General features: G+C 40.5%; 1 protein-coding gene across 24 annotated transcripts in view; it reads left to right on the forward strand.

Annotated features, from left to right (window-relative positions):
- Nucleotides 1–13,777, forward strand: part of NRCAM (neuronal cell adhesion molecule) — a 91,390-nt gene that overhangs the window by 63,327 nt on the left and 14,286 nt on the right. For 8 of the 24 annotated variants that reach the window (XM_065884431.1, XM_065884436.1, XM_065884443.1 and 5 more), the window contains 2 exons: nt 1,557–1,679; nt 2,942–3,118. The exons of 1 other annotated variant lie outside the window; for it this stretch is intronic. In XM_065884431.1, the coding sequence (XP_065740503.1) occupies nt 1,557–1,679; nt 2,942–3,118 (300 nt within the window). Of the gene's footprint in view, nt 1–1,556; nt 1,680–2,941; nt 3,128–4,118; nt 4,155–8,947; nt 9,074–13,777 lie in introns of all 24 variants that reach the window. 15 more of the 24 variants (XM_065884435.1, XM_065884441.1, XM_065884438.1 and 12 more) reach the window with 7 other exon arrangements.

Consider the following 13,777-nt stretch of genomic DNA (forward strand, 5'->3'; position numbering starts at 1 on the left):
AGCCTCTGAGAATCGTCTGTGTCCACCTCCCATCTCATTACAATGGCTTGTCCTCAGCCTCGTTGCTCCTTGGAGGCTTAGGGCTCCTTCCACTAGAGGCTTTCGCTAGTGAGACCCTACACTGGCCCTTTAGATGGCTCAGGGGAAGGTGCCATAGAAAAGAGAACCAGGGGATTAAAGAACAGACAAGAGAAGAGTAGTCTGTCCAAAGACACAAAGGTAAGAAACAGCATGGCTCCTTCAGGGAACGGTAAGTCAGGTAGCCGAGAACGGTGAGAAAAGGGAGGAAGGTCAATTAGGGAGGACCAGAATGATGGATGGTCTTAAATGCTATGGATATTAACCCTCAAGCCAGAAGCTCTTAACCTGAGGATGGTAGTCTCTTCAGGTGTCAATGAATGGGTTTAAGGAGCTCCATGAACCCCCTAATATTATATACAAGGTGTGTATATTTTTCTGGGGAGAGTTTGTGGCTGTCATCAGATTCTCAAAGGGGTGATCTGCAGAAGCTTAGAGCTATGGGCCAGGACTGTTCTAGGCAAAGACCACCGAGGGTCTGAAGGGGGGCAGTGGCAGAGAGGCGAGGAGGGAATGGATACAGTTGAGGTTAGCAGGGTGGGCGTGGCAGGATTTAGTGTCCCAGGAGATGGTGGAAATGAGACAGAGGGAGAAATTCAGCTCGACTGCCTGGTTTCTGGCTAGAGGGACAGGAGGGTTTAGGGAACATGGTAAGTTGGGTAGAGAAGGTCACGATTGTGAGGGAGGGCTACCATCATCCGTCATGCTCTGAGGAAGTGAACAAAAGACCAGGCATGTTTCCACTGGTAATTTGCCAGCCTCTGCCACAGACAACATGACACCCTGCACTTCTTCCCCAGAGCCAGGGGTGTGCCAGCACCCGGGCTGTTGTCCATCACTACGAGCTGCTGGGCATCTCTCAGCTCTCCGGATAAGAGCTCCTCTGCGCTTGGGGCGGGGGCTGGCTCAGGCCCAGAGCCCGGCAGGCAGGGTGTTCTGACTGTTTGGAGACACCTGATTTGTTGGAGAAAACAGTCTTTAATAGCCCAGAAAGAACATAGCTGCTTCTACTCAACGGTCTGGTTAGAATAGTTCCACTCATCCACTAGTTCGCTTTTATTAAGACCCCATTCACGAAACAAACAAGTACCATCTCTTATAAAACCATTGATTTGGGTCCATATAAAGGCAAAGCCCTTATGTATTTGGAGAGGATGGTTTTAATGAATCTAAATGGAAATGGTGAGGAAAAGCGCAACAGGTTTCTATTAACGTATTTTCAGCTGAATCAGGAACAAAAATGAGTTACAGAGGACAAGAATCTTGGGGAATTCCCTGGCAGTCCAGTGGTTAGGGCTCCACACTTCTGCAGGGGCCACGGGTTCGAACCCGGGTCAGGGATCTAAGATCCCGCATGCCGTCTGGTGCAGCCAAAAGAAAAAATCTTGATGAGTTGTGTGGACCTGGTGAAATATGTCGCTTTAATACAGTTTGAAACATTCAGAAACCTTTGTGTTGACTGTATGTCTCATTTGAAGTCCCCAGCGCTCCATCCTCTTTGAAGATTGTTAATCCAACGCTAGATTCTCTCACTTTGGAATGGGAGCCACCAAGCCACCCGAATGGCGTTTTGACAGAGTACACCTTAAAATATCAGCCAAGTAAGTTACGGGGAGAAGGAAACGGAAATATGGTTTACGAAGGAAAAAGACTGTTATCTTAAAATACAAACGGGGTATTTCTTTATAGATGTAGAATATATACATATACCTTCAAGTGTCATTCTAGAAGGAACTTCAAATCATACTTTTTAAAGAAAAGTGACACGTGCTTTTGAAAATTAAATAACGTGTAGAATAACACAGACCTTGAGCACGGGGTTTAGGTGCGTGCTGTCATTATGTATGTAGGCGTCATGTATTGTATAACCAGCAAATGGTAGGAAGAGGGGTTTCTTTGGCACAAGGCCTCTGAAGATGAGATTTAGGGTTATTTAACAACCCATGACTCCACCTGCAAAAACAAAGACATGAGAAATGCTATTGTGATTCAACCAGAAAATTCTCCCAGCTTAGAAACCCATGGAAAATGTATTTCCCCTTGTTACACCATATTATAGGATTTTTTTTATGGTTTATCCCATAGTTGATTTTTTAATATTTAAAACATATGCAAAAACAAAATTAAATATCTACGTGTATATATATTTACATATATACATACATATATTAATGTATGTATTTGTATTAGAATCGCAGTGTGGACCTTGAGATTATCTTTTTAAAAAAGTTTTATTGGAGTATAGTTGATTTATAATGCTGTGTTAGTTTCAGGTGTACAGAAAAGTGAATCAGTTATACATATACATATATCCACTCTCTTTTTAGATTCTTTTCCCATGTGGGCCATTACAGAGTGTTGAATAATGTTCCCTGTGCTATACAGTAGGCCCTTATTAGTTATCTATTTTATACGTAGTAGTGTGTGTATGTCAATCCCAGTCCCCCAATTATAGGACTATGTAAGGTTATCAATTATGTCGGACAATGAGTGAGTAGGATTACAAAAGTCAGTGTAGTCCAGGTTTAACATTTTTGGTTGACACATTTATTTACGATAGTATTCCTACAGCAATGAATGGGGAATGTCCTTTGTTCTTTTTTTTAATGGAGGTAACATTGGTTTATAAAATTATGAAAGTTTCATGTGTACAACACTGTATTTTGACTTCCATATGCACTACAGCGTGCCTACCACTAAATGTTTAGTTTCCATCCAGTTGACCCCTTTACCCATTTCAACCTCCCCCCATTCCCCTTCCCTTCTGGTGACCATTGTTCCGTCCTCTGTATCAGTGTGTTTGTTTTCGTTTGGTTTGTTCATTTATTTTATTACTTTATTTTGTTTATATTCTTATTGATAGTTAACAGCACCCATGAATTAGGCCCTCTGGTGGATTTGAAAATTCCTGCCAACAAGACCCGCTGGACTTTAAAAAATTTAAATTTCAGCACTCGGTATAAATTTTATTTCTATGCACAAACAGCAGCAGGATCAGGAAATCAAATAACAGAGGAAGCAATAACAACTGTGGATGAAGGTAAGATGGGTATGTATAAAATCCATATAACTAGACATATCATGAGACAAAAATCTTTAAGTTTATGCTTTTTCTTTCCTTCTTACCATGGAAGTATCCATGTTACCGAATTAATACAAACACTTATTTGTAACCTCTCCTTCTGATACATATATATAAGCAGCTATTTAATTCATACTGGAATAATGATTTGATGTTTGTTTTTTAAGTCCCTATGAAATTTTTAAACTTATATTAAAATATTGAGGTGAGAGTGGGAAATTACAGTATTTTGCCACACTTAAATTCAAAGTTCACGGCAATGTTTTTTCCTATCTACAGCTTTACATATATACACACACATATGTGTAATACACACACGCACACACAGACATGCATACCTATACACAAATAAATATATGTAACTGTGGTTCTGATCTTGATTCACCAGAAAATAATTTGCTAGTCTACATACTGATTTAGGTTTTCTAGCAAGGAAATCAAAACTGTTATCAAATAAAGCATTTACTTTGTGTTTGAGCATGGGACTTCATAGTTTGCTATGCCATCTGGTACAGAAAGCAAAAGAGCCCCATTAAAGTGTTTAGAAAAAGAATGAACACTTCCTTGAATACTTTTAAAAATGATTTTGAAAAACTTGAGATTCGATGAAAATGATCAAAAGCATTGTAAAAGATTTTGCATGTCTCTAAATTGTAGAATTGCTTAAGGATCGTTTATTTGATTATCTTCCATAGCATAAGAAATTGACATTTTTACCCCAAAATTGGTTTGAAACCTCCTAAGCCTTCTTACATAATAGGCAAGTATGAATAAAGCACTTTAAGTAATGTGGGGATTTGATTACTGGTAAGTTTGGGAACAAAAACGTACCTTTGTCCCCTGTACCTGATGTGGTACACTCCATTCTTCTTGCATGCTTTAGCATTTTAAGAAGTGTTTTTATGTAGCTTTACATGCTAACTATATAGTGTCCTATTTCTGTTTCCCTTCATGAAAGCTGGTATTCTCCCACCTGATGTAGGTGCAGGCAAAGGTAAAATCATTCAACTGCATGACTTTCTACATGTGTGAAATTTGCCATGTTAACTGTGGGGAAGTGCAGCATGGGTTAAAAGAGAAAATATTTAAAATAAGCTTTGAAGCACCAAAAGGAAGATGAGATCCTGCAAGATCTTGACTTTAAAATTCATGTCTAGTCCTTTTTACAAGGAGAAAGCCACGCATTGAATTCACCTTTTCTCAAGACTTATCCCAGGTCCAAATCCTAATCTTGGCTTTTAATGCTATGACCGTGGCTAGACCAGACAGGACCCAAACTGTACCTTTGCCACAGACCCTCATGATGGCCATGCCGTCTGTGAAGGGTTCAGAAATGTTAGTCCTGTGATAAAAACAGCCAGTCAGAAATCAGACCCACCGAGCTCCCTGTTCTAATCTGATTTACCTGTACTCCTCCTAGACACAGTGCACACGTTGCTGGCATCACACTACACTGTCCACCTGGAATTTCAGCTTAGCCGCACTCCAGCTGCCCTGGGACTGAAAGGCTCCCCAGTGGGATCCCCTCTGACCAAGTGTTCAGGCAGCCCGCATGCTCTACTCAGCTGTGTCATTCCATTTCTGTCTTCGCCAGACTGCTTAAGTCTCCTCCTGGGGAAGAGCCGACAGTCACAGTGAATTACTCTTGTTCTCCTTTATTGCTCACAGCTCTCTGGATGAGGAAGATTGGTTGGGAGAATGGTGCTGGAATGAAGTGTAGTATTTCTTCCACCCAGAGATCCCCCAGTCTTTGACTCTTGGCTATTGGTAGATTTGTCAGCTTTTTAGGGAGCAGTGGAGGCCGCCCTGCCTCACATGGCACTGTTCTCATATAGAGCACCCCTGGCCAGGGATTTTCTTGGGCTTTGTACAAATTGGAATGAAGAATTGGAAAGTCGACCAAAAGAAATAAGTGCTTTGCCCTAAGTTGTTCAAATCTTGGGAGCTTAGGCCTGGTCATATCTTCTCTTTTCGTACAAATCTTATATTCGGAGTCTTGGTAAATTTTAAAATGTGGATCAGGTAGATTTGGGAATGATTGAATAAGAACTGTAACCATTTTCAATCATCTTAATAATGTTTTATAGGTGTTTTTACCCTTGAAAGAACAAAGTTGTAAACATTCAAAATGTTCGCAAGATCGTGGAAGGATGGAACCTCTCTTTTATAAGTGTGCTTCTTTCTGGGGATGATTAGATATCCATTAAAATCTGTGGTGGTTTTACAATAACTTACTGCTAGGTTCCCCTTAGACCCTTTCATGGAAGCGTTCCAGAGAAAGCGTGGCCTCTTTCCCTGCGCAGTGGCCGTGTCACTGGGGCTCAGCCTAGAGGCAGTAGCCGATTTCTTGAGCTGCAGCAGGGCGGTTTGTGTTTTCCGTTGACTTGTCATATTGGAAGAGGACGTGCATGCCCCTGGGAAAAAACATCACCCGCTGATTTTAACGAATTCAGACTAACTAAAAGAAATGTCAGTTAATATAGTTGAGGTTTTACCGTTTGATGTTACTAAATTGAATTGTGAATTACTTCTGATTATAGAGACAAGCAAAAAGAGAGTCTCCGAAGGTTCTTAAAGCCCCCAGTGTTGAAATCTGGTGGGACTCAGATAAAAAGAGAAATGGTGTTTCAATTTTTTTTTTAAAGTTAAATCTAACCTTCTTTTCTATATTGTTTCATTTCATAGTGCATCAGTAAGTAAACATTACTTACATAAAATGATAATATTTTACCATGATGAGACTTTAAACTGCTTGAGAATAATTTGTTTCCCTGGTTTCCCTTCCTTAAAAATATTTCTTTTTTCAATCTAGGAATGAATTCTGTCCTCTTCTCTGTTTTCCTTCTTCGTGTAGAGTTTAGGGACTCTCTGGGAGACAAGAAAGATAAAAGTTCTCCACAATTCTTCCCAATTTTAGTATTTTTAATATACCTTTTATATATGTTTTTTTAAATCTTTTATATTTTAATTTGAAGCAACGTGAAAGAGAGTAAGTAAGAGATGAACCATTGAGAGAAAAGAGGTGTGATATCCTTGGCTATAGAAGCATCAGCCTCTAGGGATTTTCATTCACTTCTGAAGAGAGGAAAAGAGATGGCTTGGAGTTTACATTTTTAAATTTTCTTACAGATTTTAAGAGAGGTGAATGAAACCCAAGCTTCCAAATATACAATTACATTGTGTACATTTTGTATACAATTACAAAATGATTATCTAAACCGTGAAGTAGAAGCCGGGAGAGTCCAGTTAGCTGTTTTATGCCAGGCTAACCCTTTTCCTTACCGTTATCCTCAGTTTGAGCGTGGAAATAGGTACTCGAAATCTTCAGGAGTCACTTCCTTTGGTCTGTGTCTTTGTTTGGTCAAAACTCTCAATATCGGTGTAAGAAACAGTAGATGTTTGGCTTCTTTTGTTCAATTTCTTTGTCCCTTTAAATAACTTCAGGGTCTGGGGTTCTAGGAAATAGACCTGTGAAGGCATCTTTAGAAATGAACTGAAAACACGCAGATAATGGATTTGACTTACGGTCCCAGTATTGCTGATGGATGGACACTGCTTTATCTGTGGATTATTATCTGCTTTCTCACCTTGGGACCAGTCATCAGGACACTTTTGTGAGGTGACTAGTTGGGGCACAGGAATAGGGAGAAACTAACTGGAAAGTCAGGAACTGAACCTGGCTCTTGACCTAATTAGCAGCCGACTGTGGTCGAACAGGACAGAGCAGAGGAGGGCACTGAGGCGCTGGTGACGAATCCTCTCTGTGGTCAGACTCTCACTGCATCATTATACCAGAGTCCACTGCACAGCTACCACTTAGGTCAAGAAACAAGGCCAGTGAGTAAAACTCAAGTTTAAAGTTCACAACTTTATTTGGCCTGAACCAAACCAAACCAAACAAACAAACAAAACAAAAATCTCCAACTATATAGAAGGTTCAGTCAATCAACATCTCGTGTCTATCCGGCCCATAAAAACCATCAGCCTTTTTAAGGCACTGTGTGTTGGCACAGTAAGGCAGACTCTGCCTTTGATGTGCTTACGGTCTGGCAGGTAAGACAACACATAAAAAAAGAGTGAAAAGAGATGGAATTTGAACAAAATGTTACATGAGCTTAGAGGAGTGAGCCGTTTATTTTGCCAAACAGGATCAGGAAAAGCTTCCCAAAGAAAGTAATATAGAACTTGAAGGACGGATAGAATTTTGGCAGATGAGTCAGGGGGGTGGGGTGTATAAATTCTTAGGAGAGGGAATAAGCCAAGGCATGGGGTTTAAAAATCCACAGGATGTTTGGGTTATATCCAGCGGTCCACCTGCGGGCAGAGGTAAGCCATCCACGTTTGAAACAGGGAAGTGACAGGATCAGAGATGTAGTTTTGGAAGCTAAAACGTAGGTAACCACACTGGTGGGCTGTACAAAGAAAGACTTAGAGTAGGAAGAGAGATTAGATACAGATTTAAGAAAGCCTAGAGGAGAAATGACACTAGCACATCCAAGGAAACATTGCCTGGCATGTCATAGGTGCTCAATGAGTTCAGTAAGTGCACGAGTGGGTATTAAAAGCAAGGAGGGTTAGAATTCTCCATGATAAAAGGGGCCAAACCACATAACCTTAGGAAATTGCGCTGTCTTCTCTGGGTGTCTTTAAAAATAAGCTGATTGCTCTTCTGTTGGAAGGTATGGTTCTGCCTTGAACATCTTCCATAATTACCCCAAGACTAAATTCCTCAGTTTCATGATTCCAAAAATGTTTAAAGAAAAGTAATGTTTTGCTTTGCCACTAATGTTTTACACACATGTTCATTAGTACTGTTGTAAATACGTCTCTGTTGATTGATCATATTCCTATCATTATTCCTTTAAGAGGAGAACCTCAGACAACTGAAGTCAGTTAGGAATGTGATTAGCTACGTCTTCTTGGTTTTTTTGTTTGTTTTGGTTTTTGTTTTTGCGGTACGCGGGCCTATCACTGTTGTGGCCTTTCCCGTTGCGGAGCACAGGCTCCGGATGCGCAGGCTCAGTGGCCATGGCCCACGGGCCCAGCCGCTCCGCAGCATGTGGGATCCTCCCGGACCGGGGCACGAACCCATGTCCCCTGCATCAGCAGGCAGACTTTCAACCACTGAGCCACAGGGAAGCCCCATTTTTTTTTTTTTGCAGCTTCCCTTCCAGTGTGCCCTAACTATCCACCTTCTCCAGAGTAGGTGCTCCTCACATGGGGTCCCTGAGCTCCCTAGAGGCAGATTCTTAAAGAAATGTGTGACTCAAAATAAGTCAGAAGCTGGTATTCTAAGGAGCATCTTTTTCTCACCCAACACAAATTCCTTAAAGACCTGCACTGAGATGATAAATAGCATGGAAAGGCAGCCACTAGTATGGGGTTTTACCTTGCAGTCTCCCATGTTCTGTGCCCTCTGCCCCCGGCATTGTTTGGCAGCTCCCCTGGCGCCGTACGTCAGCAAATGGAGACTCTGATGTTCCCTGTGACTGTCTCTCATGGGCAACAGTTGACACTGTTCAGGACCCACATCACAGAACTCATACATTTTAATTCAACAGAACTCATTATTTCTGATTACTAATTTATTTCCTAATGCTGTGGTTTAAGAAATGAAAACCCTTTCTGTACTGAAAGTGAAGTAAGAGGGAATCCTGAATTTCAACAGTCAGTTCTAATTTCATTTCACTGGAAGAATTTCAGAGTACTTATTTTACATGTTGTGTGTGTACGGTTTTGCAGTTTGATTGTCTGTCTGTCTGTTTTATTTTTCTATTGTATATTTATTTCAAGGAGTAAACCCCAGGATCAGCAGACTTACTACTGCCACTGCTGAGACCTCAGCCAATGTCAGTTGGGAATATGAGGGACCAGAGCATGTGAACGTTTCTGTTGAATATGTTGTAGCTGGCAGTAAGAAATGACTTTGTTACCCGGTTTTCAATTTGGGGGCTGCATTTGAGGAGATTGAGAACATTTTCAGGATGTACTGTGGATCATCTTGAAAAATAACCTGACCCAAATAAATGGATCAGATGTGTCTGAAAAAATCAGAGCGAACCATCAATCTATATATTTTATACGTAACTAGGAATCTCTTTGGTTCATGTTATTAAATACAAGGGACATAGTAAGTTCCATTGCATATGTTATTTTCAGGTTGTGGTACCTAAAACTGTTCTTTACCCACGACTCGTAAACAAGAGTAATAATGAATAATTATATTCCAGTGTTTAATGGATTCCCAAGTCAGGCGCTCTACTACATCCTCGCCACATCTACTAGGAGATGGCGCAGCTTTAGTTTTCAGCAGTTCATGAGAACCCAGTGCCCCCTCCTTAATGAAGTGTGCTCTGCACGTAATGAGCTGGGTGGCCAGTGAATGTTTGTGACAAAATATTGAATATAGTCCAACTTTCTGTTTAGGCCTTTATCATGCAAATAAATATTAAAAAAAACAAAAAAACTATGGGTTTAGAAAAACCAATACTTGGGAAAGGTTGAATCTATAACTTGGATAAATTTTAAGGTATTTAAGTTTACCAAAAGATTCATCTTGTGAACCTTAAAAAACAATCCTTTCCATAGTTCGATCCAGCTATTTAATGTATAACAGTTCTTTTTAGAAATATCATTAGAGAAACTCAATAATTTCACAAGGCAAGGTTCAGATCAAGAAGCTTCCTTTGTATCAAAAAGATTTAACTCAATGGGAGTACATGCAATTAAAATGCAATCTGATATCCAGTCGATTTTTCTTTGAGGACGTTTTCATGTAGTCCTTCATTTTCACTGATTTATTTGACATGACTCAAATTATAATCATCGAAAATGATAAACTGAAGCACCCTAGATTTTGTCTTTAGCTTTTAAAGTGTATTTTCCTTTCTGGAAGCATTAAGTCACTTCTGTTCCCTTAAAATATTCAAATGTGTTGTTTTGCAATATTTCCATAGGCAAAGAAGAATGGAGGAAAGAAACTGTAACTGGTTCTCGGAGCTTCTTTGGGTTATAGGGTCTAATGCCAGGAACAGCATACCAAATTCAAGTTGGTGCTGACGGGGACTCTGGCTTTGTGGGTTCAGAGGGTATGTTTGAGACAGGCCCAGGTGAGGCACACACCACGCCCGTTCTGGCTCCCAGTCAGAGGTGAAGCCACCCACCGCTCCAGCTGGAGGCGGGAGTGCTGGTGGAGCTGTGTTTTGGGTAGGGATGTCAACTGTGCGGCCCAGTTGGGTGGGGAGTTGGGTTCTTAATTGTCTTTGGCTCTTTATATCAAATGAATTCCAGAATTGAGGACGTCATCTTCTAATCACACGATTGCCAAAACCATTACAAAAGCAGAGGGAAATACGCTTCTTAACCTACATGATTTGGGTGATTCAATTTTTCACATCATTTACATGTCTAAACTTTCCCTCAGAGTTAGGACGGAATTTTTGAAACGCTTTAGAGCTGAAATAACTCATTGATAAAGTCACAATTTTTTTTATGCCAGAATGGACTGTAATCCAGCAGAACCCTGCAGTTTGAGTTAGACAACTGATGCAAAGAACGTTAAACTGGTATAGAGCAAGAAATTGTTCAATGCGTGTATTTCATTATCGTACCATATTTGACTGCCTGTATATATTTTAGTTATGTGAACATTATCACAATACACAAGGACATTACAGTCTCTAAAATAAAGAAAAAAGTTTCTAAAATAAAGAAAAATGTTCTTGTAAGATGCAAGAGTATTCCTATTTACTCATAAGATGGAAAACAATCCACACTTGCTTCAATTTTAAGAAGGGTTGTGTAGTGTGTGTCCATTTTGTGATTCATAAAACCATGTTATCTTCAGTCACTTCATGCATTCTTGGGGGCATGTTGAATTTCCTGTAGAACCTTTAGGCAAAAATGTATTTTTTTGTGTCTTTCCTTACCCAAGCATTATGATTTTTAATATCATTTCTTCTAATTTAGAAAAGATACAAACATGAGTGGTTTTTTAAAACAGAAAGAAACCAAAGGTAATAGTCAATAACTTATTAAATAAAGGTAATATTAAAATACCTTATAAAAATATTCATGTGCTAAAATGATGCTTAAGGAAAAAAATGTTTTTCCTTTTTTTTTGATTTTCATATCAACTTGCGTACAGAGGTCTAGGAAAATACTGTTTTAAACTTAAAAGAGGAATATCCATTCACAGCTAGTGTGATGAGGTGTTTGTTATTATCGAGAGATTTTAATTTCAAAATACTAAAAACTCAAGTAGATATTCTGCCCATATTTACAGCTAGAATGCTAATAATAACAGCCCTAGCATTTATTCAGAGCTAATCTGTACTAGGTGAATGGTTTTCTTGGCTTTTCTCATTTGGTCCTTACAACAATCCTTTGAAGGAGACAGTGTTGTTACCCACTCACACCTCACGTCAACGACCAGTAATGAGAGGTAGAGGGCCTACCCTGTCACCCAGCTAGAACGCAGAGAGCTCAGCCTTTCGACACTGAGGAGAGGCTCTCACTACACCCCCTGTTCAGGGCCACAGAGGCCCACATCCCAAGGGGAACAGGTTGTCTCAAAAATGACCACTCTGTTCAGCACTTGGGTTATCTTCCCAGCACCCTTCATGGCCCCAGTGTACTCCCCACCTTGCAGATCTAGCTAGAATTGGATTCCACCCACAAAATCAAGGTGTGGCATATTTTTTTGGTCCTCTTCTAGCACAGAGGGCAAACCCTTTAGAAAAACATTTTGTCTTCCGTGTTACTATACCTAAAGTAACAGCTGCAGCTGGCAAGTTCAAGATGAACAACCATCATGGGTGGGCCATTCTTGTGTGCCAGCGAAGGAGAAATAGGACAAGGCCACAACCACTTCTTGTCACCTTTGACTTGAGAGAATAAATATCCGTTAAACCCTAGTGACTTTAGTTAACATATTACCTCCAGGAGCAAGTACTGTTAATCCAACTTCCTTGTGCTTCCGGTTTCCATGTCTGTTCTGTAAGGATGAACTCCAGGGCGACAGTACTGTCTTCTGCTGCTCTCGCTTTTCGCTCCTCCAGCTGGGTTTTGAGGTGTGAATGCCAGTACTTGGCGTGGAAACATACCATCCTGGCTGATTTTGTAACTCTGCGTGAATGAGCTCCTTCTCTCTCTGAGTTCTGTGTATTTCAGGAACCTAGACTGGACTTTCATCTGTGCTTATTTTATGAATCTTCTTAGCATGACACTGTCTCTGCCTTTGACAGTCTGGATTTTTAAGGTCTACTTCTTAATTTCTTTTCCTATGGCACACACTGGAAAACAAAGAAGACTAGAGGCGGTGTCCTGGTGTCGTGCTTCTCACCCACACTTTTGTTAAGACCCCACCTCCTCTTCTTGCTTTCTCCCCTCCTTCCCTCAATCATTGTGTCTCTTCTCTCCTTTCACAAAAGATTTAGAGCAGATTTGCTTTCACTGGGCCCAACAGTTGGGGTGTTTTTTTTAGTGGATTGTGTTTTTTTGGTCAACTGCCTCCAAACTTTGGCCAAGGTCATTGTTTTCCCTTTCTAAACATTTCTAACTACTTTAACAGGACACTTTTATACATAATGGGTTCTTCAAAATAACCATTTATCTCACTCTTTTTCTTCCATGTTTTTAAATTTTTTTTTTAGTTTTTATTTTATATTGGGGTATAGTTGTTTAACAATGTTGTGCTAGTTTCAGGTGTACAGCAAAGTGATTCAATTATACATATATTCATTCTTTTTTAGATTCTTTTCCCATTTAGGTTATCCCAGAATATTGAGCGGAGTTCCCTGTGCTATACAGTAGGCCCTTGTTGGTTATCTATTTTAAATATAGTAGTGGGTGTATGTCAATCCCAATCTCCCAATTTATCCCTCTCCCCACCTTTCCCCTTCGGTAACCTGAACTTTGTTTTCTAAGTCTGTGAGTCTGTTGTCTTCTGTGTTCTGTTATTCTGAGTACTCAAGGACGTTTTCCTCAGAGACCTACTCCCACACCGCACAGGTTAAACATGAGACAACGAGCAATGTGATGGAGGAGATTGTTGTTAAGACTAACTTCTAGGAAACAAAATCAATTTCATGCCCCTGGCTGCTTTTCTCTTTTCGGATTCTTTATATTTGTCTATTTGTTTAATGTGTTGCTCTGTGGCTTATTCAAGTAATACATGAATATAATTTTACTGTAAAATTTTTTTTTTTTTTTTTTTGCGGTACACGGGCCTCTTACTGCTGTGGCCTCTCCCGCTGCGGAGCACAGTCTCCGGACGCGCAGGCTCAGCGGCCATGGCTCACGGGCCCAGCCGCTCCGCGGCATGTGGGATCTTCCCGGACCGGGGCACGAACCCGTGTCCTCTGCATCGGCAGGCGGACCCCCAACCACTGAGCCACGAGGGAAGCCCTGTAAAAGTTTTAAATAAAGGGATAATCATCTGTCACTTTCCTACCCAATCCTACTGTATTACCCACCCATCGAAACTCAGATTCAAGAAGAGAAAGCCTCACGGGCTTCATTACGTATGTGTGTGTGTGTGAGATGCACAGTGGTGGCCATGACTTGGGTTTGTATATGTATCTCTAGTTAAGATGATTTTGGAATGTCCTGGGAACA

This window comes from Phocoena phocoena, chromosome 9 (genome assembly GCF_963924675.1).
Source record: "Phocoena phocoena chromosome 9, mPhoPho1.1, whole genome shotgun sequence".
Classification (NCBI taxonomy): Eukaryota; Metazoa; Chordata; class Mammalia; order Artiodactyla; family Phocoenidae; genus Phocoena; species Phocoena phocoena.